Below are 19,926 nucleotides of genomic sequence, written 5' to 3'. Positions count from 1 at the left end.
ACCAACACTGTTCGTAAGTATCGAGCTGCTGGCTCAGACTTTTTTCAAAGTAAAGGCTGAAAAATTTGGTGACAAAGGAGGCAGGAGGAGCTTCAACGCTCATTTCATAGGCTCTTGAAGCATCTTGAACTCTACTGGTCCAAGACACTGCTCCTAATCTTTCCCATAGACATTCAACCGGATTGTGAGGTGGCGGCTGTGAGGGCTGAAACATATGAATCACATACTTCTTCACTATGTCTTCAAGCCATTCAATGATCCCTGCATTTGTTTGCATTTTTGTTTATGTTTAACTGGTCTCCTTTGTTCATTGAAGAAAGACGTCTGTCTGACATCAGTTTAGGAGAATTCAACTGTTCAGACAAAACAAATGCTGAGCATAAAGAGCCTGGCGTGCTTTGCATGCAGCCTCGAAAGACAAGGTGGTATTTACATAGAGGCAAATGTGGATTTTTCAGGTGAAATGTGAACACGGGAGATCCTTTGCACATGAAGGAGGTCGTGAGAGGAGGAGCAGGGGAAATAGGGGACAGGAACAGGCACATTTTCTCCCACAGATAGTCACGTAATTAAGAAAATTGGAGTAAATTACAGGGCGGGAGGATTGGCTGGGCTGGTAATGAAGCCTGATATCTTATCATGAGAGAGAGTTGGAGCTTAATCGTGAGCGAGGCAGGACGCAAGTGAGCACAGGAAGTCAGAACAAGGGGAGCAAACCTGGACTGGAGAAATGCATCAGCTTCTGCCAATGTAACCTGACTCTTTCTGTGACTTTTACTGAACATCATCAGACAACAACACCGAGGGGAGCCTGGATTCAGCCCATCACTTCACACGCAGGGTGCAGACGAGTCTAGACTGCCAGTGAGCCCCTATAATGTCGTGTAGGTGAGTGTCTTGTCGAAGTGAAAACCTCCTGTGGTGTGCTTTTCAACTGTTTCAACTCGTGTCTCCTGAGCAAAAAGGAGGCCAAAATAAAAAGTATACAGGGTACAGAATAGACAAACAACTATGTATAATTTGTACAGATTCTAAAAAATAATAAATGCCATAAAAATCCTACTGCCATAAAAAGTACTGTTGCTAATATTCTTATGAGAAAACTGATGACGTCTTGCACCTGAGAAGTACTACGACTATGTATATGCACAATATACACAGTTTATAAAAGTACTGTCGCCAATATAGATAATAAATAGGGTTATTGCATAGCTGAGAGAAATATACACCTTAGAAACTGCACCAGATGAAATGGATAATGTGAGCATACATTTATACATTTATATATATATATATGTGTGTGTGTGTGTGTATATATATATATATATATGTGTGTGTGTGTGTGTGTATATATATATATATCTCACAGGTGTGAACAGAAGAGGGAAGGAACCGAACAGCATGTACAGTAAACTCTGAACAGACACCGTTTGATGCATTGCAACAGTCTCCTGAGTTGCAGTCTCATGAGTTTGTTGTCACCCTGAGGGCCGTGATGTGTGTGTGTGTGTGTGTGTGTCTGTGTGTGTTGTTTGTCACCTCACTGCGTTCGTCCTGCAGCCTGAGAAGTGCAGCTCTGTTGTCACATGGGAAGAGAAGCCAAACCAGACTCAACTGTTGAACAGTGATAGAGTGGGTGATATTCTCTGTGAGGCGAATAATGCAATAGCTGGCGTTAACCACGATGAATGACACCTGCACTGCTGTGTGCGTGCGTGCGTGCGTGCGTGCGTGCGTGTGTGAGTGTGTGTGTGTGTGTGTAGAGGGTTGGGGTGGAGCTACAGCATGCAGTATTATTCTAGCCTTTCCACTCAGTTTGTAGCTTTTCTTTCAGTTTTTTTTGTAGCAACACTAATAATAACATGGTTTTACAGTTCAGAGTGTGTTTCTAACTGACGCACTGTGGTCGTCATGCATTCAAATATCTCCTCTTGCAGGTAAATCTAATTTGCAAGTTAAATGCAGATTGGCCTTACTTGTTTCACAGGTTATAAAAGGTTCGCGTCTTTGTGGCTTGTGTTAGTTTTGCAGTGCAGCCAAGCCTTCCTCGTGGTGCAGTGGACTTGTGTTGCATTATGGGGAAACTAATGTCTCTTGCAACCCTCTGCAGGCTTCTTGTTGACAGCAGGGATTAAAATTGGACTGAAGTTTAAATAAAAACTGTTGTAGCTTAGCGTTGTTGCCTCGGTAGTCTGGTGAGTTCACAGTTGCAAATGGTTTACCAGATGAAAGCAGTTCTCACAGACGCACGAATACAGAGAGGGGGGAAGGTTGAATTGCCAATAAGGAAGTGCTCTGTGACTTTGACCTTTTTGTGTATATTCACACATACACACACACACACATAGACACCTGGAAGTGAAGAACAAACTGACAACAGTAGTAGCAGACAGGTGGGCAGACAAAGGGGAAAAGCTTTGCAAATCGAGAGACTGAGAGACAACATGTGGGCTGGTCTGCAAAGGGACTGTCAATTTTTTGGATTTTCCGTGTTCCTCTAACTACTGAGGTGCAATTACTGGACTCTCGCTCATGCTTCACATTATGGATGGAACAGTTTGAACCATCTCTGCTGAGCTATTCGTGGACACCTGCACAGAAAACGGTGCGATGGAGCTTCGCAGAGCAAGTTTTCAGAGTTTAAACCTACTCTGCTCTTAAGTATGATGAGTTTTTGTTTTGACTGCCTCTAAAAAAAGTCTCTATCTGTTGGAGGAATTCCGGCCTGTCAGCTATTTTGGTTCCTGTCTTGCTTTCACTATTTTGTGAAAGGAGATGTAAAAAGGAAGGAAGGGGAGAGCAAAAGAGAGAGAGGAGGAGGAGAGCGAGACGTATGCACTCTGAACGCCTCGGCGAGTGTCATTTGTTTTCAGAGGCAGCTGAGAAGAGTAAGTGTTTACCTGCTTTGCTATCGGGACGGAGAGGGGCTGGATAGGAAGAGGATTGGGTGGAGGCAAGCGTAGAAGGAGACCAGGAGGAGAGCGCAGGTAGTTCGAGGGCTGTTTTGTGAATGTGCCGTGATACACAGAGGTAGAGTTTTCATATTACATGGATATATGTAAATGCCTGAAAGTAGAGTAAGTGTGTGAAAGAGCAAAAACATGAAAATGAGAGTGAGTTATCTTCTTTCTAAGCGAGTGCAGCTGTAAATTGAGGAAGTGTTGAGGGACTGGCTGTCTCTTGAAATCAGAGATAAAGAACTTTTGAGTGTGTACATGCGAAGGCTAGAGGTGACTCTCACCAATCACTCTCCTTGTCTTTGGTCCCAGAAGAAGTGAAGAAGCATCATGGTTCGGTGAGTCAAGCCCCCGCTGGACAATACGCGGCTCCGTTAGTCAACTCTTCTTGTGTACTCTTCGCTTTGTGCAAGGCGTCATGACAACTTCTCTGTTTCCATTCCTCCTTCTCTCTCTTTCCCCAGCTGTCGACTCATCCTGCTCTGTTCCTCCATCATGTGATTTCTGACACGTCGTGTGCTGTTCAGTGTCTGCTTGCGTGTGTCAGAAATGATGTTTTAGTTCAGTGGTTGAGTGAGGAACACTATTTTTTTTGCTATCCTCTGTGTTCAAGCTGTTTAAAGGTTTCTTTACAAGGTTCCCTTTACTTTGAGCAAGGCTGAATATGAACATTTGTACAACCCAGATTCCACAAAAGTTGGGCTGATGTGTAAAGCACAAATAAAGCCGAATGTGATAATTTGCTAATTCTTCTTGACATGTACTCGATTGACAACAATACAAAGACAATATATTTAATGTTTGACCTCATCAGCGTCATTGATTTTTCTTAATATCTGCTTATTCTGAATTTGATGGCAGCAACATGTTTCAAACAAGTTGGGACAGGAGCAGCTAAAGACTGGGAAAGATGTGGAATGCTCCAAAAACACCTGTTTGGGTCATTCCACAGGTAAACAGGTTGATTGGTAGCAGGTGATAGAAGCATGATTGGGTATGAAAGGGGCATCCTGGAAAGGCTCAGTTGTTCACAAGCGAGGATGGAGCGAGGCTCGCGGCTTTGTGAACACATGATTGTATAAAGGATGTTACTACATGGGCTCAAGAACACTTTTTAAAGCTGTTGTCAGTAATCATAGTTCATTTGCAAATGACTTCATTCTGGTTTTATTGAGGTTTTCTACAGCGTCCCAACTTTTTTGGAATCAAGGTTATATAAAAGCCGTTTCGAGGCGGAAACACATGTTCAAGTGCAAACACAACCTGTCAAAACAAGTGCATAAACAGGAATTCCCACATTTAAAAGGTGTACTCTATAAGATTTGGAGTTTCAAATTTTACATTTTAACACTGCGGCCTTAATCACTGAATCACAAGTACAGACTTTTTGGAAAGCAGCCGGCTGGCTTGTATTGAATATTTGGTTGATATGTTTTTGTATGTCTTCATATATTTTTGGTGGTTAGCTCAGAGGCTGTGAGCCAAGTTTGACCACAAGACACTTTTTCCACCCTCAAACGGCTCCAGGAAACGATAAAATAGTCGATAATCAATCTGCGCTGATGCAGCTATGTTTTGCTGAGGAATTGAAGGTCACAGAATTGCTGAAAGGGCTTTCTCGTCAGAGCTTTACTGGATTTATTTGGGTTATAGATGTAGATGAACAGTGTAATGAGAGGATTTCTGCTACTGTGGTGTTCTAGTCCGAAAGGCAGACCTTGATTGGGTCGTAGGTGAAAGTGTCTACGAAGGTGTTAAAATAGATCTAATAATGTTGTTAAAAGTGAATTAAATAATCTTTCCTTTCATCTGTAGCCAGGGCTGTGTTTGCTACAGAATGAGAGCAATCGATAATACAGGATTTACATTTTCTAGAATAAGTAACAATTAATTGATTAATTCGAACGTCCGACTCTCATCACAAGTTAGCGGTGATGTGTCCTCACTGTGTTCCACTGAGATGAATGTGTGGAAATAGTACTGGGTGTGTATGTGTATCTAACGGTGTGTGTATTTATATCTATCTGTAGCAAGTCTCATCTGCAGTGTTTGCCTGTGTGCTGGACGCAGTTATATTCATGTTGAGCGTGTTTTGACTTTGTACAACCTGTGTGTCGACGCAGATGGTTCCACAGAGACATCACAGGCCTGGAGGCCGAGGAAATGCTGAAGACTCGAGGCATTCATGGCAGCTTTTTGGCTCGACCCAGCAAGAAAAACGTAGGAGATTTCTCCCTGTCTGTCAGGTAATTATTACTTTTCTGACTCCACGGCTCATTAGACTATTAAACTGTGCTGTGAGCGCACACGTGTGACTCCTCCACTTATCAAACCTTACAGCAGAAAATAAATGACAAGAAGTCCTGTTTATGTATAATATGGAGAACTTGATAGGTGATAAATAAATGAATGTTCAGCTCGGGGGGAACCCCGATGCAAACACTGAACTCTTACCTTGACTGTATTTTAATTTACTTTTATTTGCTTTCTAAATTAATCTGCTGCCTATAAACTTTATTACAAAACTTCCATTTACTTACTATTATAAAACTTTATGACTTTGGGACAAAGATGTGCTGATAATGTGAATATATATAATGATATTTTATCACTGCGCTGAATTCTACAGATAAATGCTGATACTTTTTTATATGTCTAGCTTTCAGATTTAGTTGATCTGGTTGTCATTCACAACGTGAAAGACTAAATTAAAATGAAAATGCTTTTACAAATGACGATAAAATAATAATAATACAGTCGTGTTCAGGCCGTTAAAGCAGGCAGCAGTGTAGGTGTTGGTTGTTAACTCGGATTGCTTAAATGAGATCAGTATGTTATCGATCACAGGATGGCAGTTGTCAGTTTCCTGTTGTTTAGATTTTCTGATTAATTGACCCCTGCGGTGAAAAAGTCAATAGCAGCATTTCATACTCGCCCTACCCTTCCAGCATCTGTGCAGGGTAAAGAAACAGCTTCTGGGCTTTTCTCTGGAGCCTTTAGCTGCATGAACGTGATGTTTTTGTATTCAACTTCTAAGTTCCACGCTGACGTTGGCTCTAAATTGACCCTCGAAAAAGAAAAGGTTTGCAGATATTTTGTTTTCATCACGGTGTTACCTGTATTACTGTCTGCTGGATGATTGAACAGTTTTACTCTAATTGTTTCCCAACAACTATGTACATCAAACTTCCTGGTCATCCCTGATATAGAGGAAGTTGAGAGAAGCTCTTAATTAATCTGATAAAAGTTAAGAGAACTGCTGTGTAAACTGTCTTTGCATGATGGAGAACACGGAGTGCGGTTACTGAAAGTTCACATCTGTGTGTCATAGACAGTGTTGGGTAACGTTACTGTTAAAAGTCGCTTATTACATTACAAGATTGCGGCCATTTAAAAAAAAAATAGCTTGTTACCTACTGAGAAAAGTAACTCATTAGAGTACCAGAAATGAAAACCCCTTTGCAATCCGTTATCCATTTTGGTCACATGTGGGGCTCGTAGCCTTCTGTCCATCTACCTTTAAATGCACTGACTCCACTGTTGTTACAAAGCCTCATCTGTAATCTACAACTTGCAGGCTAGAACTACTACTACAATGAAAAAAGCTGAATTATTTGAAGTCCATGAAAGAAAATAGAAACTGAGGCTGCTTGGTTTGCAGGTGCTTCTTCAGAACTGAAGTCGAGCTCTTTGCGGCTGGCAGACACGTGTCAACCAGGCACAATTTGCATTTCACTGTAATTTCTTGTCACTTGTCACCCACAAATTCAAAATTATGTCAATACATCAATGACATAAAGGCTGTCCTCTCCGCCATGCCACTAGCTGAGCTACACATGTGCACAGACACCACCGCGGCATTGGACTGCTTCCACTAGCATGCAGCTACGCCCGAGAAGTAGGAAAGAGTCAGAGCCGGTGTGAATGCGTTCATTTCATTTCTGTAGCATCAAAAGGAACAGGGAAACAGACAAATATAGTTACTATATGCAGTGTGTTATACATGCATTTGGTTCAGCTGCGGAATCTGTGAAAATCAAATAAAGCTCTCTGAGGATCTGATTTGTGGCCTGAAGGCTAAAACATTTCTTGTCGTTTTGGCTTTTGAAGCAGGTAAAGGTTGAAGAAACATTATTGTGCAGCTTCAGCTTTCATACCTAAAAGACCTAGAGATAGAGATCTTTTCTGTCATCGTCATCATCGAGGAAAAACTTTGACGGTTGGTGTGATGTGACTGTTGCGTCTCCTCAGGGTGGCCGATCTGGTAACCCACATCCGGATCCAGAACACAGGGGACTACTATGACCTGTATGGTGGGGAGAAGTTTGCCACCCTGTCGGAGTTGGTGGATTACTACACAGCGGAGAACGGCATCCTGCAGGACAAGGACGGCACCATCATCGAGCTCAAATACCCCCTCAACTGCTCCGACCCCACCACAGAGAGGTCTGTGCAGTCTTTCTTCAACCTCCAGGCTCACTGTTAAACCCCCAGTAGGTTATTGTGGCCCACACTCACTGGCTTCTCTGAGCTGCCTCCGCCTACACTCTCAGGTTAAGACACATAAGGTTTGGTTAGGTTGTTAAGCCAACTATAGCCGGCTATGATGAGCTTTATCTCCTCTAGCGGTTGTTTATTCACTGGGGATGAGACGCGTCATTCGTAGGTTTGATATTCCATGGGGTTTAAGCACTTTCCTCTGGGGAAAATAAAGCAGCTTTTGAGTAATTTTGGTGTAATAGCATCTTTGTCAGAATGTGAGTCAGTGAAAATAAACACCCACACTTCAGACAAAAAGAGCCCACAGCTGTCCTGACTTGATTCCCACATCTGCCTCACTGCTGCGCTACGTGTGAGCAGGGTCGACGTTATAAGGACATCTACTCAAGTACTTTTCTTGCATATTTCGGTTTGTGAGACTTTTTCTCTGCTGCGTTTCACACAGAAATGTTTTTCTAATTCGAGTTTTCTAATTAAAGATCGCCTGCAGACATGTCTAAAGTCATATGAAAATACTCCACTTTGAGTATTAATTGATGTCTGCTGAGGGTTTTCTAACATTACATTATAAATCCAAGATCTAAGAGCAAATATTCATTTCACAGGATAGCTAATACATACAAGATGTCTGCTACTTCAGCTGAAAAGCACATTTTTCAGCTCGGTCTCCAGAATAAAATGTCAGCATTGTACGTTTCTGCAAACCACGGACATGTGAAATTTGTACGTTTCATACGTGTCATATCAATGTTTCTGCAATAGGTATCAAAGTGTTGTAGTTCAGATTACCATACATGTACATGGGCTGACTTTCTCAGCAGGAGGGGGAGGGGATGATGGTTGTGTAACAGCTTGGTGAGATGATTGACAGGTAGCAGACCATCGTTCGAGCTGTGACACTTTTGAGCCGCATTTGTGGTGACAAAACCGGGTATTTTAAGCCAAAACGCGATCTTTTCTGAACCCTAACCAGGTGGTTTTTGTGCCTAAACCAAACCAGACCTCAACCACAGCCCTGAAACGTAAAGAAATGTAAAGTTTCAACATATCCGTGCTTTGCAGAACTGTACAGTGCCAACATTTATTCTGGTGATTGGATTGCATTCTCAGTATAATTGAACTGGAGGTTTCAACTTTCCACATCATGTGTTAGCCGCATGTTAGACCGCGATTGGTAGCCAGACTAGTTGTGCTGTTGTCATGCTGGTATGAGGCTTCACGTGCTAAACTCGACTTTAAGGTGAGGAAAGGGAAACTTTCCACCTTTGGCAGATAAGTGTGAAAACAGCTTTCTGGTGTCAAACTCTGCGCACATCGTTCTGCACAGTGAAGGTCAAACATCACAGTGAGGCTTTTCCAGTCCATAAAGAATATAATACAGAACAAAATCATTGAAGAGAAGGTAACAGGTCACACATTTCCACTTAAGACCAGCAGATACTGATAAAGTGAGGTCAGTCAGTTATTATGCTTCCATCTTTATATAAATTGAAAAACTTCACTTTAATGATTATTAGTCCTTGCGATCGATGATGTTTCAACCATTCTGCAAAGTCAGGCTTTGTCCTCGCCTCTTAACGGTGGAGAACGATCCTTAAAGTGACAGCAGACATGTCCGTGAGAGTCCAGTGATCCGAGAGAGCAGTTTCTCAATAAATACATATGAGGGAGATTCTGGAAATGATTTATGCAACTACCTGCCACTTGATTACTCATTTCCAAAACGGAGACACAAAAGAGCATTTCCACACTGAATGAAGTGCTTACTTCACTTGCGGTGGTCCCATTTTTTCTCAGAGGGAAATATTGTGCTTTTTTATGTCAGTGCTTTTTCTGTCTGTTGGCTCGTAGTTACTGCTCGCCTCGCAGATTAGGGTTTTACATCCGACATTAGATAAACTCAGGACGGGAAGTTCTCTTTTATGTCTAGAACGTACGCTTTACAGGAACAGCCCTGCTGTTTTAGAGTATAGAGGTCATCTGGTAAATATTCTGGAAGCATTACAACTCCCAGAAATACAGGACTTGAATTTGGGATACTTTAAATGTTAACATCAGCATTTAACAGAAACTGTTCTCCACAGTGATTACTCTCAATTGCAATTTCTAAAATGTAACCTTAAACTAAGCTTTTTGAAAGCAGGACTTTTGCTTTAAACACTCGTTAACTTCTATTTTTAGTTGTACTGACGGCAGCTGTCATCACCTTCTGAGCATCTCTCTGTTTGCTAAATATAGCTACTAGATAACATTACAGATAATTTGCTATCGTGCGTGTTTGCGTGCAGAGCAAAGACTCCTCCAGACGGTTTGTCAGATGCATTTAAAAAAAAATTTCTCTATAGCGTGTGCACCCTCATTTACCTACATTGTACATTTGACTGCCATGACATTGCTGCTGGAGGTGGTGTTAAGTTGTCGATGGATAGAGTTTGTCTCCCAGCTGGAAATGTTGCGTAACTGCAGGCTGCTTAAAGTAGGTTAATGTCCAACTAATAGTGATAAATAAACTTGTACAGTTCCACTCCTTTCATGAGTCAAGGAGGACACTACTTTCTATCGTGTGTGTGTGTGACTGTGTACTTCACCCTAGCTGGAAGCTCTGCCCTCACCCCCCTCACCCCCCGTCCCTCTCTCTCTGTCAGTTGTCTAACTTCCCTTTTGTTGTTGCGGTTGGAAACTTTAAGTTTTGACACTTTTGAGAGCAATGGCCAGACCCTATTTGTCTTCCTCTATTGCACACTCCATCATGTTCTTGCTCACTCGCTGCCTTCCTCATCTCACCCAATCTCTCTCTCTCTCATCTCAGAGCATGCTTACACACCGCTCAGTGGGTCACGATTGTCTTGATGTTTGTTCTCATGTATCTGGCACCTTGATCTCTTCTCAGAAAAGAGGTTAAATATGATCAGCTCATTAAATTGTTGTCTTAAACTTGTCCACTTACTGCGCAGTACTCCATCAAGTACTGCTCTGCACAGGCTGCTCTTTAGCTTCTGCAGACCTGCACCATTGCTACCTCTTTTTTTTTGTTTTGCAGCAGATGCTTCATGCAACTGTAGTCAAATTTCAGTAGGTGTAAAAACATAAACTGTGATTTTACAAGTATGTAAAGCAAAGAACTGAATCATTAAAAGCATGTGCAAAAGTCATAAAGAGAGCAGACATAGTGTGTGGTGGAGGGAGGGGAGGGGTGGTGGTGGTGGAGGTATCTGTGGATGCTACATATCGAAAGGGGGGGCGGGGGGGCGGGGGGATCAGGCTATAAATACTTTGTCCTCTTCAGCCACGAAATCTGTCATCAGAAATTTTCCGACCGCAAAGCAGGAAGTTTAGAAGAAGAAATCGAGAACTGTGCCTAAAATTAAGTCACAACCTAACATGACTGTGTGTGGATTCACTAATTCGCACACTCTCCACAAACACACACACACCGAGTACAGTGATGGACAGAAATACGACCTGCATGTAACAGCAACATCTGTACATGCTGTTTTTAACCGTCCACCATAATGCACCTGATTCTGTTGTGGCTTTCTATTTCTACTCACTGTGTAGTGTGCACAACAGGCAAGTGTACCACATCAGTGAGTGTCTGACAACCGCTTAGCCTTGAATAGACTGATACGCTGCAGTAACGGTGCTCTGCTCAAATAGTAGGCAGAGAAAACAAGGGGAGATGATGTTTTGTCTGTGTTTACTTTTGGTTGCTGTGTGCAAAATGTCAGCGTGACAGACGTTTTTGCAGGTCACAGAAGTGAACTGTAAAAAAAACAAAAAAAAACACAAATTTAGCTGAAAGCATGAATATTATTCAAGAAGTGCACGTGTCTCAGAGGCTGCATCACGAACCATCAGTGCCTTTTGTGTGTCAGGTGGTACCACGGTCACCTGTCTGGGCCCAACGCAGAGAAGCTGCTCGTGACGCGAGACGAGCCGGACACCTTCCTGGTCAGAGAGTCGCTGTCCAAGCCCGGAGACTTTGTCCTGTCTGTGCTGACGAACGAGAGGACCAAAACTGGAGCCAGGAGGGTCTCTCACATTAAGATAATGTGCCAGGTGCGCGCCCGTCCTTGTGTTTGCGTCACCATGTGTGTCTGAGGCACGCGAGACAATGCATGAAACTGTGGGATTGTTTTTGGTCAGTCTTTGAATAGTCAGAATTCACATTATGTAGAAATACTGAGGGGCATTCCCGAAGTTGTGCTCTTTCAAATAGGTTTACACTCTCATTTCCCCTCTTATGCAATGACAGGCTGTTGCTCATGTTTCAACTGTGCTTTTGTTCATAAGTGTCAGCCACAGTTTTACGTCAGTACTCAACAGTTGTTCTCAAGTACAAAGAAACTGCTTTATTTCAGAGGAGAAAAAAAAAAAAAAACATATCCTGATCATCATTAGATGTTTACACTCACTCTGCAAGACTGCTAATGATCTTCACAGTGCAGCAACAGGTCACAGCGCCGTCTCTCAGACTCTTTTTCATAGTCATCAGTCACCATCGCGGCCTTTGCATTTTATTTCTAGCGGAGGTTCACTTCATAGAAAACACAGTTCAGGCCTCGCTTAAATGGGAGCCATTGTTTTGGTGCAGATTAGTGTGAGATTACTGGAAGGGTCACAGAGGCCTTTTCATGAGCGCGTGGCAAAGATCAGGTGAGTTTCCCGCCTGCGCTCGGCTCTGAACCTCAGTCTGTTAGCTGCTGTTGGTACCAGATGAATGTGAATACATCAGCGTGCATTCATGCCTTTTACATAATGAAACTAATTTTACAAGTACTGTGAGCCTTTTATTTGATTAAAAAAGGCCTTTTTTGTGCATATTATACTTTGAGTCTATGTCACAGAAAAACTACTCTTCAGGTGCTGTTGATCTCTAGTATCTATTATCTAAATATCTATTTATCCTCTTTTATTAAGGTACCCGTGCTTTCATTTTGTGCATGATTTCTTCTGTTTGTTTGTTTATTGTGTGTTCAGAATGACAGGTATACAGTGGGAGGCTCAGAGATGTTTGACACACTCACAGACTTGGTGGAGTACTACAAACGCAAAGGCATTGAGGAGATGTCTGGGAACTGGGTGCATTTCAAACAGGTGAACTGGGCAGAAAACTCATATCACATTTAGTTTTCGACAAACTGAATGTCAGTGAGCGGTGAAAAAAGATCATTGTGTATTATTTTAAAAGACGAGCAGCACAGCCCACAGATAGGAAATATTACTCACGTCTTTGAGCTCGTCTTAATGTGGCCTGACTGATGATGATGATATTCTGAGTTGCGCTCATTGGCTCCTCTTTGTCTTTCATCTCTATTATAAGATTTTTCCTCTCTCTCTCTCTCTCTCTCTCTGTCTGTCTGTCTGTCGTGACAGCCGTATTACTCCACCAGAGTGAATGCAGCAGATATTGACAGCAGGGTGAAACAGCTGGACCAGACCTCAGAGCAGCAGGAGAGTGAGGGGGAGAAGAGCAAGGCGGGCTTCTGGGAGGAGTTTGACGTAAGATTTGACCCGTCACCGTTCGGTTCACCATGACTGTTTCATGCCAGGATGATGTGTCTGAGGTCTGCAGGGTTGTCCTAAACTGTGACAAAGTAAATGTCAGAGAACCTTTGAAATCTCCAGACTACTTCCTCACTGTGAGCAAAGCCAGAGGTACAATACTACCATCTTGTGGTGGAGGAACATGTCTCAATGCCATATTACATAATAACTGCGCTCACACTGGAAGAGTGACCAAATTAATTGTACTTAAAACACCAGATGCTTAAAAACACTTTTGAGTGAAAGGAAGTGGAGAAACTACCTGCAGAGGCCACATTTAACTCAAATAAACTGCAGGTGGTGGTGAAAAGTCTGAAACTAATGATTATGATTCTATTCATTATCATTTCTCCGACCATTATTTTCTCACTTGTTAATGCAGTCGTGCAGGAAGAGCCCAGATGTTTTATTTAATTAAAAGTAGTAATTACCAAAGTGTAAAAATACTCTGTTACAACTGAAAGTCCTGCAACCAAAATACTACTTAAGTAAAAGTACTAGGAACAAAATATACTTGAAGTACCAAAAGTAACAGTACCCATAATGCAAAATGGCATATCAGAATAATTATTAATATGTTATTGAATTCTAAGTATTCATATGTAAAACATCACTAATGTTTGACCTATTGATGGACCTACTTGTAGTTACTTTAAATACTGAGCTGCAGCTGAATCCATAATAATGCATCAACATACATTAGTTGATTTATATTGTATGTTTGTAATCTCAGTTTGCAAATAAATGTAGTGGAGTTAAAAGTGCAGTATTTGCCTCTGAGCTTTGGTGGAGTAGACATATAAAGTATCAGAAAATGAAAATACTTAAATAAACATAATCACTTACACTGCACCACTGATAAAGAGTCAGAAAATGACCATCGTATTTCCCAGAGATCAGTGTGACATCTCCACATTGTCTGTTTTGTCTGACATACTCAGTTAATGGTATAAAACATAGAAGAGAAAAGCAACAAATCCTCAAAATGAAGAAGATGGAAATCGGGAATATTTTGCATTTTTGAAGAAAAGAAAAGCTTCAGCTCTTTGTGATGTTTCATTGGTAGTTGCACCAGGAAGTCACAGTTTGTCCACTAACAGTAGAAAAACTACTCGATAACGTCGTCTCTCTGTCCTGCCAGGCTCTTCAAAAGCTGGAGGCAAAGGTGAAGAAGAGCAGAGAGGAAGGCCAGAGGCCTGAAAATAAGAGCAAAAACAGATACAAGAACATTCTTCCCTGTGAGTTTTTCCATCTTCCCTCATTCATTATTCTCTAAAATGACCAATGTGGATTTTTCAGGGATAAATCCACATTTTGATATCACCGACATGAGCCATTAATGCTCTCCCTCTGTCCCACCGTCTCTTCGCTCCGTCCACTTGTTTCCACCAGTCAATGACACCAGGGTCATCCTGCAGAACGCTGATCCTGATGTTGTGGGTTCAGATTACATCAACGCCAACTACGTGAGAGTAAGTGTCCGAAGTCACTGTCCTATAGTAACAAACACAGCTGTCAGATATTCTGTGTGTCATCGCTCACGGCGTTCACTGTGTGTTTGCAGAACACCCTGTGGGAGTCCGGAGATCAGAAAGTTTACATCGCCACCCAGGGCTGCCTCGCGTCAACTGTCAACGATTTCTGGCAGATGGTATGGCAGGAGAACACGAGGGTGATCGTCATGACCACAAGAGAGGTTGAGAAAGGGCGGGTCGGTATCAAAACAGCCTCATCTACTTCATTGACTTTTCGTTCGATAAGATAAACACAATAAATTTTAAAGTGTGAGAGCGATTCAGAGGTCAGACAATCTAAACATTAAAAATACACAAAATGCTATAAATAATTACAAAGACAAGCAGAATGCGCACAGAGGTTTCTTCAGGATATGGACCCTGCAGCTTAAGTGAAAATTTACTTGATTTGTTCTTTATTTTTGTGCAGAATAAATGTGTGCCATACTGGCCAGACCCTATGAGCTCCAAGGAGATGGGTCTGTACTTGGTGACCAATACATCAGAGAGGGAAGCTACTGACTACAAAGTCCGAGTTTTGGAGATCGCTCCTTTGGACAAGGTAACCTCCAGACACGTGTCGGTGTACGTGCCGTGCAGACTTAAAGACTTTTTATCGTTGCGCTCACGTAACTTATTCTCTTTCACAGCCAAAACATAGCCGTACCATCTGGCACTACCAGTACATGAGCTGGCCTGACCACGGCGTCCCTCAGGAGCCTGGTGGTGTCCTCAGCTTCCTCAACCAAGTGAACACTAAACAGGCTGAACACCCTGATGCTGGACCCATGATCATCCACTGCAGGTACCACACAGCTGCAGCCCCAATGCCTCAGTGCAGCCTGGGTGGAGACCCAGTATACAGACTGTGGGGATGTTGTTATGATGACCCCTGACTAAGTGACATAATTTATGGATGTTTGTCTGGTAAACTGTACGATTAGCCCAGCTCAACAATAACTGCAGGAAGTTTGTGTAAAATGAGTGATTCAGATGAATTTTGAGTGGATTGTTTCCTGTGAATATTCATGTTTTTATTGTTTTATTGTTTTCATTTTTAGGAACTTCTCATGCAATTCTCTGTAGTATTATTTTTTCTTTTTCTTTTTTAACAACCATACATACCAAATAGGCCTCTTTTTTTTTTTTAGACAAAATCAAAAAATACATGAGATACTGATATAAAGGCCTACTATATCTGTATTATTTTAAGTTTTCTTACATCCTTTAAAATAAAATAGGCCCTGCAAACCTCCATGAAGCTTTGCTGACACCCAGTGAGGAGTGGGCACCCCAGGTTGGGAACAATAAAAGTCAGAAAAAAGTGCCCATTGCAATGTCCCAGAGAGCTCAATTTAAAATAATATAATATAACACAGAGAAACTCAGCAGATCCTCACCTTTCAGAGGCTGGAAGCAGCAAACCTTTAGCTTCTCTGCTTGATAAATGATCCAAACAGTTAATTGATTATCAATATGTCTCCCCAGATGGAGGTTTTGCCAAATGGTGGGTCACACCACATGTCAGGGAGGTCGTAAATCCTCAGACTTTAAATGTGTGACGTACTGCAACTTGTGTACACAGCACCACGTTTACCAACGCTCACATTTTGAAATGATTACTTCAGTGATAAAACTGAGGTTTAAGATTAAAATATCATAGTTTCAGGATTAAGATTAGTTGTAGCTGAACAAACGGTTTTGAGTCAACTGACAGTTTATCCTTCTGGAATTTCCCCCGTGTGATGTGAGGAGTACTGAGGCCACTTGTACTTCTTTAAAACTTGTTTTTTAAACGATTATATGACGCTTGTGTAAGTATTTTGGTATGTAAGCATGTTCACGGAGCTGCACAGCAGTAACAACATGTCCCATACTTTCCCTCAACACAATTGTTCCCAACACTGGACATGTGACGCCTTAAAGGGAACCATTATTTACTGAGGGACCCTTGTCACAGGTTGCATATGTTTGAGCTGTGAACAGAGTGATGAGTGAGGTTTTTTAGTGGCCTGAAGCGATATAACTAATATTTTCACAATAAAAAAACACAGATCAGAGAAAAGTCAGACAAAAAATAAACCAATGTAAGGAGGATTTTTTCAGGATTAACACTGACTGTCTCCTCTGGTGCCGCCGTAACACTCACATGTGTGGTTTTCAGTGAAATGTTAAAGTTGACTTTTAATAACTTGATCGTCTGACTTTTCATCTAGCGCCAGCCTCAGGTCAAAATTGTGATTTTGCTTTGGATTTTTGGTTTATGAACAAATATCTGCAAAACTGACATTAACCTCAGCTGTCCTTTTTGTGTCATGAGGGGTTTTTTTTTTTATGAGTATGTTAAAATGCTAAACTAAGAAGGCGAACATTAAACCTGCTAAACATCAGCGTGTAAACATTGTCATTGTGAAAATGCTAGCATTAGGATTTAGCCTTTAGAGCTGCTAGCATGACTGTAGGCTTTTCATTAGGGCAGTTGATGAAGTTCAGTTTTTGTTTAACAAGTCTTACTGATCAAAACGTATATTAACTTTGCTCCTTCTGTGAATCTGTGCAGTGCTGGAATTGGTCGAACAGGCACGATCGTGGTGATTGACATGATCATCGAGACTATTGACACTTTAGGTAAAACATATTCTTAAGAAATCAGTTCCTGAGAAATGTATTAGTAAAAACAAAACCATCCAAAGTTTTTTTTTTTCTCAATGCTTTCCCTTCTCACCTCCCTCTGTAGGTCAGGACTGTGATATTGACATCCCAAAATACATCCAGATGGTGCGAGAGCAGCGCTCTGGCATGGTGCAGACAGAGGCCCAGTACAAGTTCATCTACCTGTCTGTGTCTGAGTACATTCAGACCTCCAAGGTCAAAGACGCCTACATGGTGAGCAACAGGGACAGAAAATCCAGGAAGAAGGCAGAGACAGATGATCAAACACAGGAATTAGTCTTTTCTTGTGGCTGAAATAGAAACAGGAGCAAGTTTCAAGGGAAGAAAATAGATATATGTGTGTCAGCAGGCCTTGGACTGCTGGTTTGAACACCAGAGCCAATCAGTTCGGTCCCATCACAATGATATGTTATCAGAGAACGGCTTGTGAAAGATGAACGTTGACCCAGAGGCAGAAAACATCAACCACATAGACAAACCAGTCACATGACCCCGATCTGTGTTTGAGTCATCCTCCAGTCTTACCCCACATGTCTCTGTTTCTGTCTTCCCCCAGGAAACCGAGACAGAGTATGGAAATCTGCAACTCAAGCACCAACCAGCGAGCAGGAAGGTCTCAAAGTGAGTGGGCGGATGTGTGTGTATGCGTATGTGTGTGAGACAGAGTGTAGGAGTTGGATGTCCCTGATAAATTCACATGGCTCCTCTGAACCTCACACTGCCGCCCTAGTTTCTATTCAGACACATGGCTCAGTCAGCGTCTTCAGCCGTATGTCAGCAGTCTCATTTCAGTCTCAGAGGAGCTGTGGGTGGAGGGAGGATGCATTGTAGTTGCAGCTGGACTCAGTTTCATTGCGTTTTTTTTACATCCTGGGGACAACACTGAAAAAAATGATTCATTTTAACAAATGGTTTTGTTTTCATTTTATTCACAAAGTGTTGTGTGGCAGGCTGTTGGTATAAGCCTGCCAACGGCGGTCTATTCCACCATAACCCTAACCCTGCACACTGAAAATGGCATGTTTTGATTAAGATTTGAATAGTGCAGGTCTGACTTAGTTCTTTTGCAGGGATTTAGCCATGTCAATGCCAGGACTCGCCTCCCCACGAGCAGATGTTCCACTAAAACAAGTCCCCAGACACCAATTTGCGAGGTTACGTCACCTCAAAGACGACTGTGATGGGTTCAAAGAAGTACTTCTATACTAGAATGCTAATGGCTGCAGTGAGAGCCTCCTCCAGTGCTCAGACAAAGTATGGAGATATGTCAGCTTATGCAAGACTAAAATCAAAACAACAGATGGTGAGAGACCCTGATTTTTAGTCTCTAAATAATCCAGCTAAAGACATCAGGTGACATCATCTGGGTTATTTTTCAAACTTCAGAAAGCAGCAGAAGATACTGGTGGAATGTCCCTTTAATAGATAAACAAGACAACTTTACATATTTTTTAGAGTGTGCAAACAAATAGAAGACACCCAGCTTCTCTCTGGTCTGCTGTCTGAATCATGTTTTTGTGACCTCTGCCCCTTTGAACTGAGCAATGTCCTAATTAACCGGTTAGAAAAGATGAAACAGCACACAACACTGAACAATCAGCCCCAAACACTGAAAACTTTGACCCACTTGGAGCGCTGAATAGTTGGCTGCCAGCTTTGAGTGATTGATTCATGGCTCATTACCCTCTCCAGTGTCTGTGATTCACTTCTAGCAAAACTGTGTCTCATCAATGTTGGTTGGCCTATAAAAATATACAGGATGGAGGAAATCTCTGATCAGCTTCTTCTTCGTCTGTTTCCAGAAACAAGGAGGACGTTTACGAGAACTTGTCGAAAGTAAAGAAAGACGTGAAGAAGCAGAAGCCCGAGAAGAAAAGTGGCTCGGTGAGGAAAAGATAGAAGAGACTCAGAGAGTTTTATCAAAGTACGTCATGTTGTTATATTTATGCAGCCACTGTTTTTTTTTTGTTTTTTTTTTTAAGAATCTGTCTTTTATTGGAGTCTTTAAACAAAAGAAAGATTAAGGAGTAAAATCAGAGGTGACATCTGTTGTGTCACAGGAATGCTTGTTTGATGCATTTGTTGAAAATAAAGCCAGAACATGTGAAAACACTTGGTTGTGTCATTTTTTTTTAATTTCAGTTCAGCTTTTCTTTCTCAAATAACACATGATGAGCTGATAACACACGTTATCAGCTCACAAGTTTATTTAACACCAACAGCAGACAGTGTGGTGTTAAAGGTTAGATTACATCAGTGTTTCAGACACTAATTTTGTCCTATCAGTGTTTTCTTAACTGTTGTTTCCAAGGTCAAGAATGAACTCTGAACCTCAGCGTTTGCTGGACCTCGTGGTGGCATTGTCTCTCCTACATCTGTATTTAAATCATTCACAAACACAAAAATGCTGATCGATCGTTTAGAAATCAAACTCATGCATTACTCTTTTGAACTAGCCTGCTGATTATGCAGCCAAATTACACAGATTTGGCCTTTTAACTGTATCGTACTGGGAAAGTGAGTTGTACAGTATTTCTGCACCAGTGTTGCAGAATGCAGAGTGTTTTCCTGGGTTTGAATAGGAGTGTGTCAATCTGAAATAAAACTTTCCCTTTTGCCTTGAGATAACCAGCGCTGGAAAGTAACTAAGTACATTCACTCAAGTACTATACTTAAGCACAGTTTTGAAGTATGTGTAGTTTACTTGGGATTTTCTGCTACTTCATACTTCTACT

At 41.8% G+C, this 19,926-nt stretch overlaps 1 protein-coding gene across 6 annotated transcripts; it reads left to right on the top strand.

Moving 5' to 3' along the window:
* Nucleotides 1-697: 697 nt before the first annotated feature.
* Nucleotides 698-19,297, top strand: ptpn6 (protein tyrosine phosphatase non-receptor type 6). 6 transcript variants are annotated; one of them, XM_076736466.1, is made up of 16 exons: nucleotides 2,552-2,888; nucleotides 3,273-3,295; nucleotides 5,081-5,203; nucleotides 7,209-7,403; nucleotides 11,333-11,516; nucleotides 12,438-12,554; nucleotides 12,834-12,959; nucleotides 14,146-14,242; nucleotides 14,397-14,476; nucleotides 14,569-14,715; nucleotides 14,949-15,080; nucleotides 15,169-15,323; nucleotides 17,079-17,146; nucleotides 17,256-17,404; nucleotides 17,748-17,812; nucleotides 18,994-19,297. In XM_076736466.1, the coding sequence occupies exons 2-16, from the start codon at nucleotides 3,288-3,290 to the stop codon at nucleotides 19,088-19,090; spliced, it is 1,743 nt and encodes a 580-aa protein (XP_076592581.1). In that variant the 5' UTR covers nucleotides 2,552-2,888; nucleotides 3,273-3,287; the 3' UTR covers nucleotides 19,091-19,297. The 6 variants fall into 6 exon arrangements, with proteins under 6 accessions (XP_076592576.1, XP_076592581.1, XP_076592580.1 ...); XM_076736465.1 differs by having other exon boundaries at nucleotides 3,270-3,295; XM_076736463.1 differs by having other exon boundaries at nucleotides 2,552-2,987.
* The last annotated feature ends 629 nt before the right edge of the window (nucleotides 19,298-19,926 follow it).

The sequence above is a fragment of the Chaetodon auriga genome, chromosome 8 (assembly GCF_051107435.1).
Source record: "Chaetodon auriga isolate fChaAug3 chromosome 8, fChaAug3.hap1, whole genome shotgun sequence".
Lineage (NCBI taxonomy): Eukaryota > Metazoa > Chordata > Actinopteri > Chaetodontiformes > Chaetodontidae > Chaetodon > Chaetodon auriga.
The sequence above is the reverse complement of the archived record's forward strand: the minus strand, read 5'-3'. Positions and strand labels throughout refer to the sequence as shown.